The sequence below is a fragment of the Bactrocera dorsalis genome, chromosome 5, assembly GCF_023373825.1.
Source record: "Bactrocera dorsalis isolate Fly_Bdor chromosome 5, ASM2337382v1, whole genome shotgun sequence".
Taxonomy (NCBI): Eukaryota; Metazoa; Arthropoda; class Insecta; order Diptera; family Tephritidae; genus Bactrocera; species Bactrocera dorsalis.
The window spans coordinates 2356057-2379189 of record NC_064307.1 but is presented as its reverse complement, the minus strand read 5'-3'; the positions used below and the strand labels follow the sequence as shown (position 1 = coordinate 2379189).

Here is a 23133-nt window from a genome sequence, read left to right as displayed (position 1 = left end):
TAAATAAATAAACGCTCATTAGTTAAGTATATAGATTATTGATAGCCTAGCGAGCTTAACATTTCCAAATAACTATGAAAATATAACAATACGATAGATAACATGACATCAGTCATATCATTAGAGCACAGCGAAGCGCGCAACCACGCATTCAACCAAAATATTACACAACCCACGAATTACAAATGTATTATGCATTTAGTTTGTTTATATACTGATATATATGTATATAGCTACACATGCTCGTTAAATTTTTAATATATGTGTATGTTTGTATGTTTAGAGCAATTTTCATATATGTATCTGCATAATATTTTTGTCAACCATTTTATTAAAGACACGAATTGATTTATCCTTTGGGATTGAAAATTATACGCTTGTTGTAATATAACCACACGCACATACATATATATCAGTGTGGCAAAGCGCAAGTGGTGAGCAATTTTGCTAAGTGCCATGAAATGCATGGAGTAATGGGCTTAGTTCAAATGGCAATTGTACGCTCGAGTAAATGGTGTTTACGACCTGTTTCATATGCCAAATTAGTTGTGAAATTCGGAGAAAAGGTTATGGCTACAATTGTAATGACTTTAGATTACTTATTGCTAATTTGTTTATAATAATATATATTATTATTATTTTAATGTTCATAAGCTCAATATTATAAATTAATTGTTTAAGTCTATTTGTTATGTAAAGTTTCATAAAAAGTATACATATGCGGCATTATAGAGTACCGTGTATATATATTTGCTTTTGATATTTACCACCAAAATGCCGTAGTAATTATAATTACTGCCACTTGTCAGTTAAATAGCTTATACAAGCAGCTGTAATCACTAACAATTAAATATAAGCAGCGCGAGCGCACACATGTCGCTGCGTATACGCAACATTCATTTGAGGGCAACAAAAATATTTAAATGAAAAATGCGCATAAGGAATTTAGCCGGAAAATAATACAGCAGATATTCAATGAAAACGATACACAATTGAAAGTGGATTTTAATTGTAGATTTTGTATTTATATAACAATTGTTACATAACGTGTTACTGCAGGTATGTGCGAGGAAATGGCCTTTGTTTAATTGTTAGTAACGCAGTTAAACAATATTTGCGCAAGTGCTTGAGGCTAAAGCTGTAATTAACAGTTATTTATACATTTTCGTGTGAATGAAATTGTGCTGTTGGCATGAAAGCTAACGAATTTGTTTTTAAATGTTAATAATAGAGCCAAAGCTCACTCTGAAATTCAGGAGAAGTATAAAAAAAAGTTTTTGTACAATAATTTAATATCATAAATTCTAAATATACACATACAACCAAAATTTCTATTATTTCTGTTTTTTCTCTTCACAAAAAATTTCACCAAAATGATTTACCTGTATCCTAGCAGCAACCCGCTCGCCGTTATAGCGATTTGGTATGAACCAGCCCTTCGTCGAGCCCGTCACGAGCACAATACCCAGGCAGAAGAATAATATTAACGCGGTTATTAGCAATTTCGCGCGCGTCGATATAACCATCGCCATTTTGTTACGTTCTTATTTTTACTATTTCGCTTCTGTACAATAAAGAAACAAAAACGCCACTTTTGTTAACACACAAATTGGAAAATTTTTAATTGGATTGCCAAATATTTTGCTAACAATTTTTTCTAGATTTTTTTTTACGAATTTTGCTAACTTCTATTTATGCTTGTATAATTTTAGGCGGATTTGCTTATTTAATTAAACTAAATTGCACTAATTAATGGATTTTCGCTGAAATTTCGTATAACACGCGTAAACTTTGCGCACACTTTTCAACTTTGCAGCTTTTTGAGCTTTAATAAACACTATGCATTTCGTTGGCTAATTATTTTGGAAATTTTAATGATAATTGATAACTTTTGCTTGCACTAGACACTTGAATTTTGCTTTGCTTTGCTTTCACCGACTCTTTTTTATACTTTTATACGAAATTATAACACTATTTATTTGTTTATTTCATTTTTTTTGTTCGGATATGTAATTAGCGTGTACTTTTGATAATTTTTATATTTTTGTTTCATGCGATATGTTTACCTGCATTGCTCTTGTTGATTCGTTTTTTATTACAGACTTATTAGTATTTTGATATGTTATTTGGGTTCGTTTTCGTAATTGATATGGGTTGCTGTAAGCTATGCTGCGAGAGAAATAAAGTGGTTTAATATTATATTATTATATGCGTGCACATACATACATGTAGGCATACATATATATATATATATATATATACATCGCAAGGCATTTGGTTTCCTTAAAGATAGAAGTGTCCGTTGATGGCATTAAATTCATGTGGTCGACTCTGATTATATTTAATTAAAATCTCTTTAAAAACTTTTAATTAAAATTTTAACTAAATTAACTAAATTACAATCTCAGTTAAAAACTGCGACCAAATTCAGAAATAATATTATAATTAAAGTTTAAATATTTAAAAAAATTAAAATCAAAATGTAAAATTAAACCAAAATTTTAGTTACAAATTTAATTCAAACTTAAAATCAAAATGATATAAAACCAGAATTTAAACTAAAGTTTTAAAATAAAAATAAAAAATAAAATCGAAATGCAAAATTAAAAGACTAAAATTAAAATTAAAATTAGAAATAAAATTAAAAATAAAATTAAAATTAAAATTAAAACTAAAATTAAAATTAAAATTAAAATTAAAATTAAAATTAAAATTAAAATTAAAATTAAAATTAAAATTAAAATTAAAATTAAAATTAAAATTAAAATTAAAATTAAAATTAAAATTAAAATTAAAATTAAAATTAAAATTAAAATTAAAATTAAAATTAAAATTAAAATTAAAATCAAATTAAAACTAAAAGTTAACATAAAATTAAAATTTAATTTAAATTAAAATTAAAATTAAAATTAAAATTAAAATTAAAATTAAAAATAAAATTAAAATTAAAACTAAAACTAAAATTAAAATTAAAATTGAAATTAAAGTTAAAGTTAAAATTAAAATGTCGTTGGCAATTGCAGCTCGTGTAAATAATTGTTAGATGCATTAACGCATGTCACTCATACGCCACGGCAGTTGTATATATGCAAATATCATATTATAAGGCAATAACTATAATTTTCTATAAACATTTAAATGAATTTTTGTGCAGAAAGAGTTTTTAATGTGTTCCTTTAACTAGACAGCGAAGAATGCTGAGGGAGTGAGAGAGCGATAGAGAGTGCAGATAGAAATAGTTCACCAAAAAGCTGAAATATACACAAATTATATTCCCTAATGCACCATGATTAGCACGATCGTTAACAAATTTACAACTCAAAATCTCAGCAGTAAAAGCGCAATGATATTTAAAAAAATAAATTGACACAGTTAAGAAATATGCCAACACAGTAGAAGTAACAGTAACAAGAAAACCACTCAAGAGAGTTATGAAAAGTAGCACAGACAAAACTTCCATTAAACTTTAAAACAAAAACATTTTATAAAATTTCGTGCAGAACAAGGGCACAGGAGCGACGTAGCGCCGGCAGCTTAAACTGCACTTCGTTTGACACACGACCCAGCTGCTACACCCAGGACTATCTGTCGACTGGTTGTTATTGAAAATCGTTCCGGCAGCTGTTTGTTACCGTTTCGCGCGATTTTTTCGGAAACGCAACAGTCACACACACACACACGCATACATCCACAGCGCGTACAAAAGTAATATCTATATTTATACACCCCGCCAACTTTACGCCCATTTCACGTTACGCGGCGTTTATTTTGATTACATTTTATGAAGCGACCACCAGACACACTCACACACACTAATACACATGTACCGGCCATATGAAGTAGCGCAAGTACATACAAGCGTAGCGGAAATGGGTGAGCCAAATTGCGAAGAGGAAGTTGAAAGTCGAAAAGCAGGTTCTCTGCACATAACATACAAAGTTGGCTGGGGGCAGTGCGCGTCAGTGTGTCAGCGTGCCAGTAGGTGCGCAAGTATATATAAGCGTATGCCCGCTGCTTTAACTTTATTTTCAACTTGTTTACGCGCCGCCCGCTGACTCTTTCACATACAATAAGTGAGTGCGGTGTAGTTGTGGCAGTTATTTGTTGAAGGGACTTCGCTTTCATTGCTGCCAACCCAATTTTTTTGTGATTTTCTATATATATATATTTTTTTCTTTTTCTCTTTTCGTTTTTCGCGACTTCTGTTGCTTCTGCTATTATTTCTCTTGTATGCACTTACATATTGGGCGGAAAATGTATAAAAGTTACAACGAAAAACTTTGTGTTTCCGTGCGCACCCAACTGCGAACAAGAAGCCAAGTTACTCATACGCCCCACCCACAACTCACATGCTCGCGCACAAAGCGTTGACCAAAGCAACGTCATCCACCAAAGTTTAAAATTACCACGCAACAGACTGCCTTTAAAGCCACGCGGACTTAAATGTTAAATGAAAAAAAACAGGAAATTTTGATTCTGCCTAATTGCGCTAATCACATCACAAGCAACTAAGTTTTTGCTTTGTCAGCCAATGACCTAACGCGCGATTTACCTCACACTCGCTGCCATTTTTGGAACAAAAGCACATCATTGTTTCCGCTTTCAGTATTTTTCCTCTTATTTATGCGACACGCGCCAATCACAGCTATTACGTGTATGTATTAGTAGCAAAAGTTGTTAGTGTGCCGCCTCTCAGACAGCCGCTGAGCGCAGACTTTTACCAAAAACTTTTATCAGTGCGTTTCATGCTTTTTTTCGCTTTTGCATCCTTTCGCGTAGCATTTACTTTGTCGGCGTTTTTTCAGCTTGAAACCAAAAATTTTGAAATGGGCCAAATGCGATTTTCACTGCTTTCACTTTGCTTGCGTTCGCAGTATGACTTAATTTTCATTGTAAACGAGCAAAAGCTCGTAAAGTCTTTTGAAATTTGGTGGAGTAGAATGCGCGTCGCTTACTTTGTCCAAAACGATGTTTGTGTTTATGGCTTTTGTGAATGTTTCATTAGTGTAACTTTTATTTTTCAACAAATTACACCTTTAATTAGAGCAGAAAGCACTTTAGATATATGTATAATATATTGATTGAGATTTTCTTTTATAACATACGTCGTTAGAAATGTTCTTTTACTTAAAGTTATTTTGAAAAAACATATGGTTTTAAGTAATTCCTTTAAAATTACCGTTATTTAAGTAATTTTAAAACCAGTTACCAACTGGTTTCATTCGGACCAGTTATGGAATAACTTGGTAATAGTTAGGAAATCAACCTCGCTTTGTTTTAATGACAGTTATTTAGGTAATGTTTGGACTGATTACAAACTAGTTACATTCAGGTCGGTTATAACATAACTGCATTGGCGGGAGATCTACCTCGCTAACCACAGATATTCAAATACACGTGTTCAAAGATGGTATCAGGTACAAAGTAATCAATAGAAACATATTTCACAATTTTGCTAAAATAAATGAAAAATAGTCAGGTGCGGCTGCTGATAAACCTCAATAAAGTACTATATTTTATTGATATATCATTCCACCTCTGTGAGCCGCTCACAGCAGGGTCTGTCAATGCGAGTACGAGTATATTAATTCTAAGAGAATTCTCACTGAGAAACCGTTATCTTTAGAATAATCCAGAGCTAATCAAATTCTTACCACTTAGATTCCTTATAACATATTTTATTACATTTTTGTTAAAAATTTTCTCACTCATAGCAGGCATAACCGATTTTGTCCCAATCTTCACCCACATTTCCTACAATTCACACTTCGTGGACTTTCTTTCATACCCCATCTTTCTTTTATGTTAACATTGTTCTTCTCTATTTGCTATAGCTTAAAGTTTGACAAGCTTCCAAAGTCTTATAATGAAATTACCTACTTTTACTTTGAGGCGAACGGCTGCGCCAGCAACTACGCGGATATGCCAACGCACACAGTCTCACACGCATACACACACTTAAATAAATATTGAATGACTTTAAAAGGGTGCTTTTCGCAAAACTTTATCACCGAAACCAGTACGTAAAATGAGTAATGACTTTGTGACAAAAACGACAAAGCGCAAAAAATGATTTAAGGACTGCAAGGAAGTGCGTGAGTGTTGGTGACTGGAGCGTCTGTGAGGCCAACGCTTAGAGTAGCAAGAGGGAAATTAAAAATACATAAACACTTGCACATAAAACGGCGAATATAAAGAATGCCGACGCAAAAAAGAAGAAGCAGCAGAAGTTTGATCTCCTTGCAGCAATAAACGAGCCGCGTAAAGTATGTGTGTGCGTGTGTACGTGTGCAAAGCGCTTTTAGGCAAAACGCAAAGCATCTAAATTGGCGTGAGCAAGGGATAATAGCAAAGGGTTCAAAGCTGAAAAGCCCCCCACCAATGCAGCTATGTCGCCGCCAGCCTAGCGCGCATAATGGAGATAATGACAAAGATGATTATCCTATAATAAAATAAGTGAATTTATTATTTTATAATAGCTGAGGTTACAGCCACAACACAATGCGAAAAAAGTCGACGCGACAACCGCAATAACAGCTAAATAATGAAGCGTGGGTCGGCTGCGTAGGTGGTTGGTGGTTTCGGCCGCTTGCGGTAGAAGTGTGGTAGTAAATTTTCTTCAAAGTTGAAAAGTTTTCGCCTTCGCTGCTTCACTAATTTGGCTGGCGTAGCGTTTGCGACGGCTTGTTATAGAGCAGCCCCTGCTGTTACTTTCAACTTAAGCGTCGGCAAAAGGCACGATGTTGTCGCTATGCGCGCAATTTTTTACGCTTGACAATTTCGGCTTGCCATGTTATGCTTTTAACAATTCGCCAGCCGCAGGCTAAGTGAAACGCAGCATCCTTTCGTGCACTCTTTCGCTGGAACTTGGCCTAACTTTTCGTTTAATTCACTTTCTTTTCGAGCTTTGTTGTTGCTGCCTTTTTTATTTTGTCCCACTTTAACCAAGAAAATCACTGTAGCTTTGCAGATTTACAAGTTGAAGTACTAAAGCGGCTTTAAATTATGACTTTGCTTGCATAACGCACATACCCATATATGTACATATGTATGTTTGTTGTTATTTGTACTACTCTATTTTTAAAACTGCAATATATTAGCTGTAATATCATTATACATTAACCTCAATGTGCGTTTGATCGATGTTGTTGATGTTCATGTTGTTGTTACTGTCGTTGGCGTGCGCCTTCTTCTGCTACGCTCTATTGCCACACACCACACAAAGAAACTATATGACTAAGTAATTAAGTGTTATGAGTCTATTTGGCTTCACTACTGCCAACTGTCTTGTCATAGTCGCGCACATTAAGTATTTGCGTTGAAGTTGGCTCAACACGTTCAACAATTGACATTAATGCGAGCGCACATACACACATACACGCTAATAATGACATATGTGTAATATGAAATAATAATATGTCTCGCAAGTGCACATGCTCTCAAACAGTTGGAACAGTTAGCATAAGCAGTTATCATACACCCATTTGTACATGACACACTTAGTAACGCCCGCAGCAGTGACTGTAAAGTTATTAGATGTGCTTTTGTGTGGGGAAAAGTATAGACATTAATTAAATAATGCTAAATAGCTGTTAAGGTATGTGTTTATGAATAAATAGTTACGACTCAACATGCCTCATTCGTTCTTTGCCTAGCTAACAACGTTGTTTCACTTATGTGAGCCGGTGCGTATACGTAACTTTTGTTTGTATGGTGTGGGAAAGTGCTGAAAAGTTTTCTATGGTTGTATTTCATTTCAATGTTACGTTGAATACACGATTATACTTGTCATTTTTCATTTCTGGTTACAATGAATGTTGTCCCTGAGTGCTTGCTGACTACTATTTCAATCAATATCTCTAGACTCTGCTTTCTGGTGTTACAAATAACTTTTTCCTTATACAAAAGCCTTCGATTATGATAGAAAATATACTTACTGTAGGGCAGCAACAACAATTTTCTCTTTCCTTATTTTCACGATTAGAATTCCAAAGAAGACAGACATAACCAATAAATGTCGAATGGGTATCGTATTGGGACAAGAATTATTAGGTAATAATCTGATATATTATGATGATAGATATAGATTATATTTACATTAGGTCCGCCTGTGTCTTCCTAAAATCTGCAAGTTTGAACTAAAATGTGTACTTTAAAACCCAAAACAAAAAACTGATTGTACAACACAGCGTCTCGGAAGGTAAAAAGTATAAATATTCGAAGACATATTGAAACGGTGACTTAACAATTCAATTTCTGTAAAAATTAACTTATATGTTTAAGTACTCAAAAAACGCTACTTCAACACAAAGATTGAAATCATACATACCTGATAAATTATTTTGGAGCAAATAATATGAGGAAATAAACTAAACTAAATTTATTAACTTTACTAAGTAAATAGCCACATTTTATTAAAAAAAAAAATAAAATCATAAAATTAAAAAAAGTAACATTATGCCCATTCTGAATTGTTTCAAACACATTAAACGCAGAAAAACTAACCCAAGTTATCGAAATAACACATATGCTAAACAGTCTCAACCAACTTTTGAGATATAAATAAATGTAAGAAAAATTAGAGTAATTACTCGCGGAATGGCATGTAAAAAATATTATAATTCCTTAAGCAATTTATGTGCAACATTTAAGCATGTCATGCCATAATGATAATAATGATACTGTCAGTGGTAAGGGCAATACAGAAATATAAATGAAGGCAATGTCTTTGGTGTTGTCCCTAACAACACGAATCAGCAGTTAGAGCCAACATGTGTGCGGTTTCAAAAAGTTTGACTGCATGTGTGTGCATAAAAACCAAAAATAAATATGAATAAATTAAGAGTGAAGCCTGTAAACAATTTTCTGCGCATTTTTTCGCCATTTTAATTATGTTAACATTTTATTTCAAAAGCATTTATCATATTTATATGTCCCGTTATATAAGTGACACGCACATTGCGGTGAGTCCAAATAGACAGACAGACATGGCTGTTTTATTTACCGACAAGTTCGCCATGTGAGTAACTCTACTACAAAGGTTAAGCCGGCGCGTGCTGGGAATAAGCAGTCGAGCAGGTGAACACGAAGGCTCTTCTGTGTTACTCTATTTGTGAATCCCGGTCTGTCTGCGTTTTTTCATAACAACATATTTGTGCGCGTGTGTCCTCTGTTTGCATTTTGCTGCTTTGTATGCTGATGTGAAATATTAAATCACATTTAATTAAAAGGCGCAAGCAAGCAAGCATCCCCCTTCGTTTGTTACACCATGTAACATTGTTAATTTAAAACGCTGGACAAATTTAGGAGGACAATAATTCGAGAGAAATTTCGTGTAGATATCTTTGCAAACAAAAAAGTTTTCTGTACAAAGTCACGATTTTGATCGTCAAGTTTATATGACCCCTATATCATATAATAGTGGTACATTATCAGAGGTTCCGACAAATGAACAGCTTCTTTTGGGAGAACAATACGTGCAAAATTTCTGCACGATATCTCAAAAACTGTGGGATTAGTTCGTTTGTCGACAGAAAAACCTAGATTTCTCTTCAGTTGTCAAATAAATCTTTCGCATTTTACTAAAGATATCCGTGGAGAGGAGTAATTTTAGGTCTATAAGACGAACATTGCTAAATCGACTCAGGCCGTTCTTTTGGACTTACTATATTTTTTTATACATAAAACTATATAAAATTATTGTACACAAAAATAGAATAATCAAAGCAACGCAGTTCTAAAGAAATATATTTTTTTTTCTTTCATATATTTCTTTCATGCCAATTCTTCATTGTTTTCAAGGCATTTTTTGCCAACGGCTCCATCATGCGTATGTACGTATATATTTTTTGATGATATACAAGTGATACTCAATATTCATTAAAAAGTTGTTAAAAATAATACATAAAAAAATATATATTTTTGTTGCACAGTGTCGCTTCGCAGCCAACCCAACTCCTCACATGGTTGCCATAGCACCACACAGCCGCTTCTTCCTGCGAATTGAAATGAAATTTAATAACTACATAAATGTTTACACGCAAAATTGCCTTTTTCCATGTAAACCCCCCTCCCTCCGTCTCTCCAACGCTCAACAGCCGCCAGCTACCGCAGTCTCCCAGGCATAAGTGTGCCACTTACGCGCTTTTGTCAAACCACTTTTTTATTCTAACCCGCATTAAATGACTTTCACCTTGCCACATGCTTCCCTGCTGAGTTAACATACAATATATTATTTTATTTGTCTATCGACCATTTAGGCCTGTCAACGGAATTATTTACACAAAACGTTTGCTGTTGTTGTTGTTGCTAGCAGCATTTGAATAATAACTCAGCAAGAAAAATATTTAAAATACGCAACCACACGCTGTGCTCCGCTCATATGCATATGTGTTTCGGTGTATGTCAATGCCGGCGTGGGCGGTGCGCCACTGCGTATGATGAATTGGCATGCGTGTCTAGCGAAGAGTCACTCGTATTTCATTTGTGACAAAATTAATTCGTTATTGCTGCTAAACTGTCATAAACTACAAATCAGTGCGCAGGTGGGGAAACTTAAAAGTTTGCCAAAGTAATAAATGGCCTTAATATAAAATGAGGTTTTAATAATTTCTACAATATTTTTGCAATGTACGCAAGCTTGAGTTTTTGGACAGCTTTCTATTGCTTTTGAGTAGTATATATATTTCCTCTATTCTATAAAATGTGTGTGCTTAATAGCAGTAAGCTCAAAGCATATTTCTGCTTTCAGCGATTAGCTGACATGAATCTCTCAACAAAATTGATAGATTAGCTAAAGGACTGACTGCTTAATTTCTAGGAAGTTATGAGCCGACTATAGAATAAGAGACGCTTTTACATATACATACTTATATAATATTATATAAGTGCACTTATTTATGAACGCCCACTTGCGGCTTCCAGCGCTTTTCGGGGACATTTGCTGTGACCGATTATCCTTTGAACATTACAACTCACTGCAACAACTACAAGCAACAACAACAACAGCTAAATAACTCACCACAAAGTCACAAATACCAAAATGACAAGCGCGCATACACACATACACACTAATTGCACGACAAGCGACGCGTTTCAATGTTAACTAGCTGCCATTTGTTACACAAAAGCGACCACATAGCAGGTTTCGCGGTCTGCCAGCAGCTGTTGCACACATCAGCTTGCACCAATGGCACTTAGGATCCCTATCAATGGCAGTATAAAAGCAATAACTAAAATACCTTTGTCCCTTACAACTGTATTCGCCATTGCACAGACAGAGCGCTTTGATGAAATATTTCCATAGAAGCAACGCGCACTGTGTGAATAAATATTTTCGCGAATAACTCAAAGCGCCAACGCTTGTTTGGCGCCGCACACACAAATTTACTTTCGGTCAAAGTATTTGGTGAATTTCGGCTGCAGTTTGCTTTTTTACTTTCCAACCAAACGCATTGAGGTCATACACAATGGTCGCCTAGCGTCGAGTCGTCTCTCAATTGGGCTTCACCTGCAAAGCAATTAATATTTAATTACAGACGTTTCCCATAACTGAAACGTAATTATTGTGCACATTTCACGCGTCATGTGCTCGCTTTGCACTGCGCGGCCCGGCCACATTGGACAGCAAGCGAAATTTTCGGGCACCAAATTGTTGCTTAATTAATAACTAATTAAATGTCGCGTATACGCCATGCTGGGCAGTTGTGTCACTGAATGTGCTTTGTGTTAGGGCGCTAACTTTACTGCTGGTAGCGGTAGAAAAACGCTAAAAGGACTTCAATTAGTTGTTAAAAGCGTATCTGAATTGCCACATAATTTCGAAAACTGAAATTTTGAGTAAACAAATAAAATTTTTCGATTTTGAAATTTGAAAGGATCATCATACATTTAAGAAAATACGGTTTAAAGGAAAATTTTGGAAATGAAAATGAATTTCGGAAGTAAAAATTGAGAAAATATTTTTTAATTAAAACATTGGAGTAACACATAAAAAATATTAAAAACTAGAATAAAAGGGGATAAAAAGGGATGGTGTACATATTTCTAACCGCAACCCTATAACGAAGAATAAATAAATGTCAATAAAACAAAGTGAGCTAAATTTTGTGGATATTCTAATATAAATAAGATTTCCCTTTCGAAAGATAACCAAAGCGAGAAAATTTAAATTCTAATATCATTTATATTTTAATTTTTATTTATTAACTTGAATTATCATAGTTTTTCTAGCCGTTATTTAACCTTTTGGGATTACAGTTTTTTATATCTTATTTTAAGGGATTAAAAATATATATATTTTTTTTAATTTTGTAATACGGTGTTTGGGATTCAAAGTTTTAAAATTATTTTTAACAAAGTTTTTTATTTTATTTTATTTTATTTTATTTTATTATATTTTATTTTATTTTATTTTTTTTTTAGTTTTTTTTTGTAATATTTTTCTTTTGCCGATTTTAATTTTTTTATTTTTTAATAGGCTACGAATTGTTCAATTAAGATCACATATCTAAAAATCAAAAATAATAAAATACCGACCAATGACTGATGTGCTTTAAGAACTCTGGAGCATAATTGTTCATAAAAAAATGTTTATTAAGAACCATTTAATAAAAACCACTCACTTTGTGAAAAACCCTAGCAGCAGCTGCAAGTAAAACGTACTAAATTTTCAATTTCGAAACATCAAATAAAACCGCTTCCAAGTAGAAATCGCAAAATCGCTGCCAGCTGAACAAGTACAAGTGAAAACAAGTTACATAATGCACTCAAATAAAAATGCCCTTTAGCCTTACAAAACATAAAGAATTAATGAACGCATATAAGCACACACAACAAACTGACACTCACCGTGCGTGAACCAAAAGAGAGCAACAACAATCCGGCAAAAGTGCGTACAAGTACGCTCATTAAAAATTAATTTGCTCACTTGTACATTAACAGTAAAACATAAAGACGGCGATATGTACATATATGTGTGTGTATTACATAAGTTCTATGCATGTGTGTGTGGGTAGGAGTGCGTAGAGCACTTGTCCTTCAAGCAAAATAATGCCAAAGTAAAGCCGAAAATTCCAAGCATTTGCTGTGCGGTGCTTTTTTTGTTGTTGTTTTTGCATTTTTTATACGCTTAGCTCACATAAAGATTTTCATTATTACTTTATTTCATCATGCGTTGATTTTATGATTTTGTGATTGTATGCCGTTATAAATTATAGCTTAAGCTGCTCGCTTGCTTTCTGCTTGGCACCGACGCCGACGCCGACGCTCGCTTGTCGCTCCGATAAGCATGTGTACACATTATGAGAAAGTGAAATAAAATAAAATCAAACTGTTGAAGTCAGGAATTAATAATGACAAAAATGTTAATTGAGAAATTCCATTTGGCTGCAAGTACATTGGTTGAATATGCGCGTAGGAGAATTTCATTAAATATTTGTGTTACGCTTCGTTGATTTACGGTATATGCATGTGCACAAGGTTATATCCAGGAAGAAGTGCTTGAAATTATGAATTAAATCTAAAGAGTCTTGTGGAAGACATTCCATAAATCCTTTATATAATAAATAATTCTTACTTACTGATAACAAAAAGCCTCTTCAAAGAAAGGGAAAATAGGCTTATGTCACTCCTTGGCTCTTTCACAAACCGTATTTTGTTTCTTTTGATCAGTTTCATCTCGTAAATATCAAACGGTTATCTCATATAACATTTAAAATTATTGTGATTTTGGGTAACGACGCATTGCTTGCACAAGGAAGACATAATAATAAATCGATAGGTGGCGCTGTTGTCGAGTTATTTCCAAAAAAATAATATTTTGTAACAATTTGACCATATTACAGCTATGTGAGTAAATCAGTAAAAGAATTGTACAGTAAAATTGTCTTGTTAGACATTATTAGCAAGAATTTATCCGATCTAGAATACATCAAAGACATTTATTGATATGGGAAAAGACATTACACTGGAAAGCGGTTCCGCTAAGTTTCACAATGGACCGCTTAAACATCTAGGTGCGTCGGCTGCCATCCATCTTACTAATCTTTCTACCCAACTGTCACTATAGTAGTATTCTAAAATCATTTTAAGAGACAACTGAAATCATAATAGAGATATATAATGGAAAGAGAACAGGCTTTTAAATATCGTTGGACAGAACTAGCACATCCGGATCGAAGGAATGAAGATATTCAGAGCGAAAAATTATATTTGCTGCACAAATGTCATGATTCAACAAGTTAGATTGTAAGTACTTCCATATCAAAATTGATCATGATAATTCCCATCAATCCCAGTTTTGTTTATTTTATTTTTCTTTTCCTTATCTTGATTCAATAAAAAAACATTTTCCTTACTTTTAGGCTTCTCGAATAATTCGAAGCGTTCATAAATTTAAAGCGACCAGGAAGCAAGAAAATTTTGAATATCCGTGACATGCCAATACACCGTTACGCACACCATAACAGCATTAAAATTGTAAAGCTATTAAACTGTAAGAGCGAACATTGCATATTCCGACATTAAATTCCCTAATTTTATTAAATTTATTATGAATTATTGCTTAAGCATCCAGAAAGTGTGCCAGCATGTGCCTTTGCGTATTTGCACTGTTTGCACCCAACTGTGCGTTTTGTACATCCAAATGCACTTTTGACTTAAGCAAATTCATTAACATTTCAATATTATGAAATTTGAAATTATTAATTAATTTATGCTTCTGCCTTAAAGCTGTTCCATTGATTGGTATGCACGCACACATACACACGCGCACACACGGGCAAATATTTGTAAACTAATGCATGCGTAGATGCGTCTTTGAAGGCGAATTCCGAGCACAATGATGCATGTAAAATATTTGATTTAATTAAAATACATTACACACACATACATATGCACACGCTTTGAAACATATTGTTATTTTCGCTATGGCATTAGAGTTTTTGCGCCATGCTGAGGAAACATGAGCAGCCGCCGTCCATTTGTTTGTATGAATTTTAAACAAAAAATTAATCTAAAATGTCGAAATATCCTTATTTTATTGAAATATCCTTATGATTTGTTAAAAAAAATTTTACGTATTATAAATTACAAATTGTTTTTGCCACTTATTAATATCCCTTTGCATATTTTTGCTAACTTTTTGCGAAGTTTCCGCTTTGTACGTTTAATCTGTGTGCAACAGCTCTTCAATTAATCCGCTCAATGATGGCTTTTGACAATTCAAATGTGATTAAGTTGTCAAAATGGCTTTGCAGATTCATATGGCAAAGCGGAGGTGTACATATCTACACATATACTTATTCATATATTTAACTGTGTGTGCGTATAAGCGATATGCACTTGTACAGTTTTATTATTAAAAATAAAATTGAACTTAAATTTCAGCATTTTGTAAGGCCAAATTGTGGATTTTGACTTTTCTAATCAAATATGTGGCATATTTTTACAAATATGATATTTGACAATTTACGAATATAAATTGCTCCGCCTCACTTAGCAATAAAAGTAATTAAAAGCTTTTTTAATCTTTCACCTTAAAGAAATGTAGCAAGGCAATATTGATTGACCTCAAACCGGAAGAATAAGTAAAACAAATTTAAATAATATACGAATATTTTGCACAATTCATCGCTTGCATTTCCGGGTCACAAAAGTCTTAGCAGCTGAAACGGCGAAGGATTTTAAATTAATTTAAAATTTTTATATTTTGAATTAAATTTTATATTTGAATATTTTTCATAATTTATATGTTGGTTTGCAGGATTAAACAAGTTAGCTGTTTATTACTGCCAAAAGGCGGAAAGCTTTCGAATTCCCTTTTAAAATCCAAAATGTTAAGTAAAAATTTCAAAATTTCTCTGATAGATATAATAATGAAGGACGCAAATTGTCAAATATCCAATGAAGAAGATAAGGTGAAAAAACTCTTTTCAACTGCCCGGAATTCATCAGATTAAGATTGAAGCATCTTAATTATCAAAAATCGGCTGGCTGAAGGAATCTTGTGGCAGGCTATAGGCGTTTCGTCGACGACGCGATGGTCTTTTTGATCTATACCTGAGAGTTCTGAGTATCAGAAAGGCACGTTGCTCTGGCTGTCCGAGTGAAATTTTTTGTGGCCTCACGAGAAAACAGCCTGTTTACGTAACCTAATCTTATTCCGAGCTTTAAAATAAAAAAATATTTTTTGAACTTAGAATTAAATTTTTATAAAAAAAAATCCACATTTTTACTTCGGATTTTGGAATTAATTTAATATTTAATAAAAAATTTGTAATTAAATAATTCGCAGCCTTGGCAATAACCAAATTTTAAATCTGAATATTTTGTAGGAGGCGATTAAAATGTGGTCCCAATACAAAGTAAATCCCATAGAAAATCAGATAGTTTGTTTGTTTTGAAATATTTCGATTGGTTTTTTTCGTGCGAGACACATGCTTTCTCTATTGGTAACAATCAAATAGAAAAATATGCGCAATAATTAATCGAAAATTTAACTGCTTCCGATTGATTAAAACTGTTATCAATTATTATGTCATAACTGATTATTTAATAGTCATAAAAGCAAAAATAAGTATAAGAGATCTCTTAAAGTGGAATAAAGTTAAAATTATATTAGCAGAAGTACTCGATATTTTTGTCCCCTTCAAATGGAGAATTTATTTAAACCAAAATTCACTCATAGTTTTGCTAATTTTTATCCCTTTTTTTGGTTCTTTGATAATTGCAAATATCCTTATTCATGTTCTCGCATATCCGTCCTCAAAATTACGCTCCTAATCATTTTTACAAGTATTCGATGTTAAACAATAAAAATACCAGCAAACACACACACATTCGCACTTAAATCTGTGTAGTGCTTTAAGAATAAGTTTTGTTTGCTATGCTAAGCATTTGACTCATCCCATTGACACAGCGCTTAAGTTCAAAAGTCAAACAAATAATTAGATGAATATCGCGTAACAACAACAAGTGCGTGTGACAACGAGCACGCACGCTGCGCAGTTCGTTGTTTACAGACAACATACATGTATGTGCATGCGGGTGTAAACCAGTTTGCCACACAAACAAAAAAAGTCAAACAAATAATTAGATGAATATCGCGTAACAACAACATGTGCGTGTGACAACGAGCACGCACGCTGCGCAGTTCGTTGTTTACAGACAACATACATGTATGTGCATGCGGGTGTAAACCAGTTTGCCACACAAACAAGGGCACTTGTAAGCCGGTACTTTCACAGAAACCAGAATCTGATATTGAATTGATAACGGCAGCCGGCAGCGGCTTAAGAAGTTGGAGCGCTGAGGTATCGAAAAGGAAAAGAGTTTTTTGTTATTTGCTGTGAAGTTGATATGGGGATCGCAATCTCGTAAAGAGTGTGTGTAAGAGCTTGTTTGCGTTGCGCTTTATTTGTGTGACTTTAGCGTGTGGGGTTGGCTGTGAGCAGCGTTAGGCATGAGGCGTTTAACTAAAGCCTTAAATTCAAATAATTTTTTCTTTCCATTTTTTCTAGGCTTAATTTTTTGCTGTTTACCCTTGCATGTTAACCCTTCGTATTTATTTGCCTCTTTTAAATTTTTATTTGAGTTTAATTTGTTTACATAATACAAACAAACACAGACGGGGATTATTCTCTATATACCTGAGCATATATGGAGGGTTCGTGTAATATTGTATGGGTAAACTAATTAATATTAATTAATAATAACATTCTTCGTGCTGCTTGAACGCGCATAAAATTTAACTGGAATTTGGTAGAGTGGTGAAGAAGAGTATTTTAGGCCTTAAAATAAATGGAAATATGAAACTTTTAATTGCAAGAAAAATAAGGATTATTAAAGACGTAGATCGTAACAATTTCCAAAAAAATTATGTGATTACGAGAAGTCGTAAATTTTTCTTTTCGTTGATATTTTATAAGTTTTCAAGTAATTGCCAAAAATGTAATTGGAGACGTAAAAGAAGGTCCTTTGTAACTTTTATGCCACTACGAATTGACGTCATTTGAAGTAAATACAGCTAGAGTATGCAAGCAACAATGAGATCTTAATTCAATTTCGTAGAAACAAAAATTTTAAATTTCAAGAAATAGCAAAAATTTCGGTTTTTTTTTTATATTTTTCATTATTATAATTTGAAGTGTATAAAAAAAAGCTAATATAAGTTCTAAGCTGATCTCTTTTTGAGATAAACACTACAATTTTACAGGGAACAAACTGTTTATTCATAAAAAAAAGTACGTCAAAAGGAATTTTTGTTTCAAGAAAATATCTGTAATTGGAAAAAAATATATTTTCTTCATTAAAAGAATTTTTTAAGTAATTATTAAAAATCATAAGAAACAAATTTTTTTTTTTTTAATTTTTTTTATCACAACTCTCAAAATCAGATGTGCAAAATAAGAAAAAAAAAAAATTTTTAAAAATTGTTATACACCTTAAAAAAATATTTCATAGCTCAACTTTAAAATATTAGTTTCACAAAGCAATTGTAGATTTTTTCTCAAAAACTACTTTTTCTATGTATGCTTCCATTTTATCCAAAATCATTTTTACTAATTCGTCGATCATTACAATGAAAATTATCCAAAAATAAAAAGGATAATTTTAAGTGGAAAAAATTTTCTCATCACCAGAAAACTTTATCTGAACGTCCTCCTCGAGATTGGAAGGGAATCCAATTTTGTTGAGTTCCAAAAAATTGACAAAGAAGGCGTCTTTTCTGACTTACAAGCGGAGTGACTGGACACTCCAGTGACAGTTTTAGAGCTATCGATTTGAAATTTGTATGTTTTCTATTCGAATCGAGCAGCTGCTCATTTGTCGAAACGTCCAACTCCTATAAAATATAGCTGCCATACAAACTGAACGATCGGAATAAAGTTCTTGTAAAAGATCTCTTGTGATGGCAATTTTTCATGCTTTCACAATTCTAGAAACACAAACGGTCATAAATACTAATAATCCATGTCCGATATTTGCAAAAATGCATTAAAGCTGTATATAGTTTAGCACGAACAACGTAGCCGCAAATCGCACACTCCCTTGAACTCCCCGCACCAGCTCGCCTAGCCAGGCATTCCAGCGCATGAAAGAGCAATCAGAGTAATTTACATACTTAAACTACAAATTAAATGCAAATTTCGTGTATGCGCTGCATTGTACAACTGCCGCCAATGAGTGACTACACTAATTAAAATGCAATAACAAATATTTACAAAGGCAAACAAATCGCAAAAACAAAAACAAAGCAAACAATGAATTGCGGCACAAAGGCTACACCGCCACGCCGTTAGCTGATCGCGTGTTTATTAAGAGATACTTGCCACGAGCATATGCAGCGCGTATGGCGTTCCAGCTACTATTGCATATTTTGAGGCGTAATAGTAAACACTTGCGCGCTTTTATTATAACTGCATTTTTCTAGGCGCATAAAGCTATTTTTGCGCTTTAAGCACGGACTATCAAACGTTACCGGCACAGCACGACACTTTGTTTTGTTTACCATAATCCTTTTTTACTTTATTTCGAAATATATATAAAAAAAAATGTAAAAGTTATGTTTTTTAATATATTTATTTATGCGCTTAATTAGCAGCAGGCACGCCACACGCACGCCGCCCGTTCACCGCAACACTTTCGCCTTGGCACGCGGCATATATGGCATATGCAGACTTGTATGTATGTATGTGCAGTTATTTAATTGTATAAATTTAAATAAATATGCCTGTGTTCTTGCATGTAGCAGAGTCAGTCTTCCACTTGGTCAACACTCTTGCTGGCGTTTGTTACTCATACGCCCTGGCACACACATTTGCATATCAATATGTGCAAATATTTGCGAGCGCACGCGGACAATGTATACAATTTGTACAACAACTTCATATGCATATGTGTGTATATGCAAAGATATTTACATAAGTGTGGCGTTATGCACTGGATAATGGTAAACCGGTCAGGATACACTACATAAAGCTTTTTTAGTTGTAAAGCCGCGAGGCAAAGGTTTCATGTGCAGCAAATTTCATGACGTAGCACTGTTATTTTGAAGTTTGGTGTTCATTTTTGGGTTTTAATATTATTTAAATTATTTTTTAAAAGTTTTTTATTTTCAATTTTTATTTAATATTTAAACAAAAATCAATTTAATAATTTATACATTTTTAATTATTTTTTAAATTTTGTAAACTATTTTTGATATTATATTTATAATTTTTTATTTTCATTTAATATATTCCGATTTATTTTTTAATTTTTTCAGTATTTTTAATATATATTATTTTAATTTTTTTAGTATCAAACATTTGTTTTTGAATTATTTTATTATGTTTAATTTTTTTTAATGCTTATTTGTGTTAAAAAAAATTTTAATAATTTTATATACGTAAGTTAACAAAAAAATTATTTTAGTATTTTTTAATATATTTTAAATTTATTTTAAATATTTTTTAAATACTTAATTTTTATTTTTATATTTTAATTTAATATTTTAAAACTTTTTTGAATTTTTTTTTAATTGTTTGAAATGTTTTAAATATTTTTTCAACTTTCAATTTTTTTTTTTATTTTAATTTAATAATTACAAACTTTTTCATTTTTTTTCAATATTTTTTAATATTTATTCATAATTTTTAATTCCATTGTACATTTTCTAAACTCTTTATTTCATAATTTTTTCAAATATATCTTTATATTTTTTTAATTTTATTTGTAATATTTGAGAGTTGTTTTTGAACTATTTTTTTTGTTTACCTTTGTTTAAATATTTTTTAAAATTCATAAGAATTATTAAATTTTTATTTCTGTTCGGAAATTTCTCATTTGCTCTACTTTATGCACAATGTTTGCTTGCAATTTGCCTTTTTCTGTCACTTCACTTCACTCGACTAGTGTTGTTGTTGTTTACTGACAGCATATTTGTTGTGTTGACTTTAATGCTTGACTGACGCTTACTTACGATTCATACACGCACACAGGCATATTATTTGTACGCTCTCTGCAGCTACGCGACGTCTGCTGCTCACATAAAAATGCAGTTGTTGTTATACTTGTTGTTGCTTGGACATTGATGCGACACCTCTGCTTGAATGCATAATTGAACAAGCATATTTCATGCCACACATGCGCTCGTGCTTATGCTATTAATATTTGCCGTTGTTTTTTTGTTGCTGTTGCAATTGCATTTTTAAGTGGCTTTGACATTTTCGCTGCGCGCACCAGTGTTTACCTTCTTAATGCTTAATTAATTAAGGAAAATTGCACGGTGTTATTTATAAGTAATTGCGAGCGCACTGAATCGCATTAAATCGCACTGCTTTGGCGGCGCGTAAGCTATTACAGCTATTGTGTTTATAATTGATGGGTGTCTGCGCGCCGCGTATACACTATTATGGCTTATAAGTATGTATGTGACTTAATTGCGCGCAGTTGTTGCTTACTCACTTAAGTGCTCTCGCAGCCGTATAATTTTTTAGCGGTAATTTTGCGAATGATTGCATAGTAAAACAGTAAAATGGAAAATATTTGATTCTTTTGAGTCCGGCGCGCGCTCACATACAAGCACACAATAAGTATGCGCGCTGTTGGCTGCTGGCGGCAGGCAGTTGAGCGGTTGCGCCGCCAGGCAGGTGGCAGCCAATTTGTCTGTTTGCGCTGTCGTTAATTTTCCAGCGCAATGATTTTTAAACTCATTTCGATTACTTAATTGCACACGTTCGCGACATTTCATGCGCTTTTCGATTTCTTTCACGTTTCGCTCCGCACATTTATTGCTATTTTTGCTGCTGCCACGTCGTCTTCTCGCTACGCGGCGTACTTAGTTCGCGGCGTACATTTGTACTGTGTACTTAATCGACCGGTTTTCACAAACGTTTACGCTTAAATGCTGCAACGCCGAACTTTGCGCGTAAATTTAAAACTTTTTCCGGAAAATTTATAGAATTTCCTCGACGCTGTATGTTGGAAGTACCGCGCGCGCGAGTGTACTTACGCACGTGGGAGTATGTATGTGTGCGGCAGATGGAGTAAAGTAGTCGTTAGGTGCGTGCGTGTGTGTGCGTGTGTCGGGAAGTCAATAAAAATCCACTTAAATGCTTAAGCAACAACACATATGTGGAAAGCATACAAAATCATGGCAACAACAACGGTGGTAGTAATACATGCTCTTTTGTTTCGATTTACTTTTTTCATCTGCTTTGCTTGGCCTTTTTTCTTTGCTACGAAGCAACAATCATAATTATAATATTTTGTACAACACACAGCAGCCACTTGCCACCAAACACGTCAGCAACATCTAAGTGCCTTCAGAACCAAAATATTGCACGACGCACACACATAGGCGCCCTCGAAGAAGACACACACACACTAACACTACAACGACAATATTTCGCCTTCGCCATGGCTACTAGGTGAGTGTGTACACGCAAACGCACACAGCAAAACAAAGCGCAATAACAACAAATCTCGTTACACACAATAGCCAATGGCTGAGGGAATCCGTGTTTCGGGCGAATCGCAACGCAGCTCAACGCAACACTCGAACACTTGACGCAATGACGACGTTAGCCTCCCGTTTAGCACATCTTAACCGGTTGCAGCACCTAACACGACTGAGGTAAACGCACTTGAGGCGCATAACTTTTTAGAAAACTCACAAGTACACGCAAACACACACATGCGCACATATACAGGCACACACGAATGCATGCACTCGCATTTAAAGCTCAGTTCAGCAAGTTGAAAATACACGAGCCCTCAGCAAAAGTGGTAAACCGAACGGCGGTACGAGCCTGTGAGCGCGCGCCGAGTGCCAGTAAAGCATCTAATAGGCGTTTACTCCACACAAACACGTATATGATTTCGCTTAATGGCCGAATGCCTTGCTCGTTTGAAAAGTGCTTACCGAGCTCCAGTCAGAGCGCCGCTCTTAAAAATTTGTGTAAACCTCATGAAAAATATATTCAAACCGGCTGATAGAGGCATCCTTACAATGAAAAAAGTAAGTGTCCTTTCAGCATATTCGCAATTCCAAAACAATAACAAAGGAATTTGCAAATCGCTCATTCAGCGCGTAATTCAGCAAACATTATTTGGACAATCACCAAAAGAGTGTCCTAGGTCTCAACGAAG

The 23133-nt window shown here is 33.7% G+C and overlaps 1 protein-coding gene, 1 long non-coding RNA gene and 1 other non-coding gene across 24 annotated transcripts in view; 1 reads left to right on the top strand and 2 right to left on the bottom strand.

The window, feature by feature from the left end:
• The window catches only part of LOC105232701 (collagen alpha-3(IX) chain), a 382089-nt gene that overhangs the window by 270357 nt on the left and 88599 nt on the right, over positions 1 to 23133 (bottom strand). For 2 of the 22 annotated variants that reach the window (XM_049457522.1, XM_049457523.1), the window contains exon 1: positions 1383 to 2049. The exons of the other annotated variants lie outside the window; for them this stretch is intronic. In XM_049457522.1, coding sequence (XP_049313479.1) covers positions 1383 to 1532 — 150 coding nt within the window. In that variant the 5' untranslated portion in view covers positions 1533 to 2049. Of the gene's footprint in view, positions 1 to 1382; positions 2050 to 23133 lie in introns of those variants that run through there. 22 annotated transcript variants of the gene reach the window in all.
• LOC125778658 (uncharacterized) lies at positions 2049 to 21170 on the bottom strand. Its single transcript, XR_007422849.1, has 2 exons — positions 21030 to 21170; positions 2049 to 2164 (listed from the first exon to the last, which is right to left on the bottom strand). It is a non-coding gene; the product is annotated as an uncharacterized LOC125778658 (long non-coding RNA).
• LOC115066609 (U5 spliceosomal RNA) lies at positions 9536 to 9653 on the top strand. Its single transcript, XR_003846161.2, has one exon. It is a non-coding gene; the product is annotated as a U5 spliceosomal RNA (small nuclear RNA).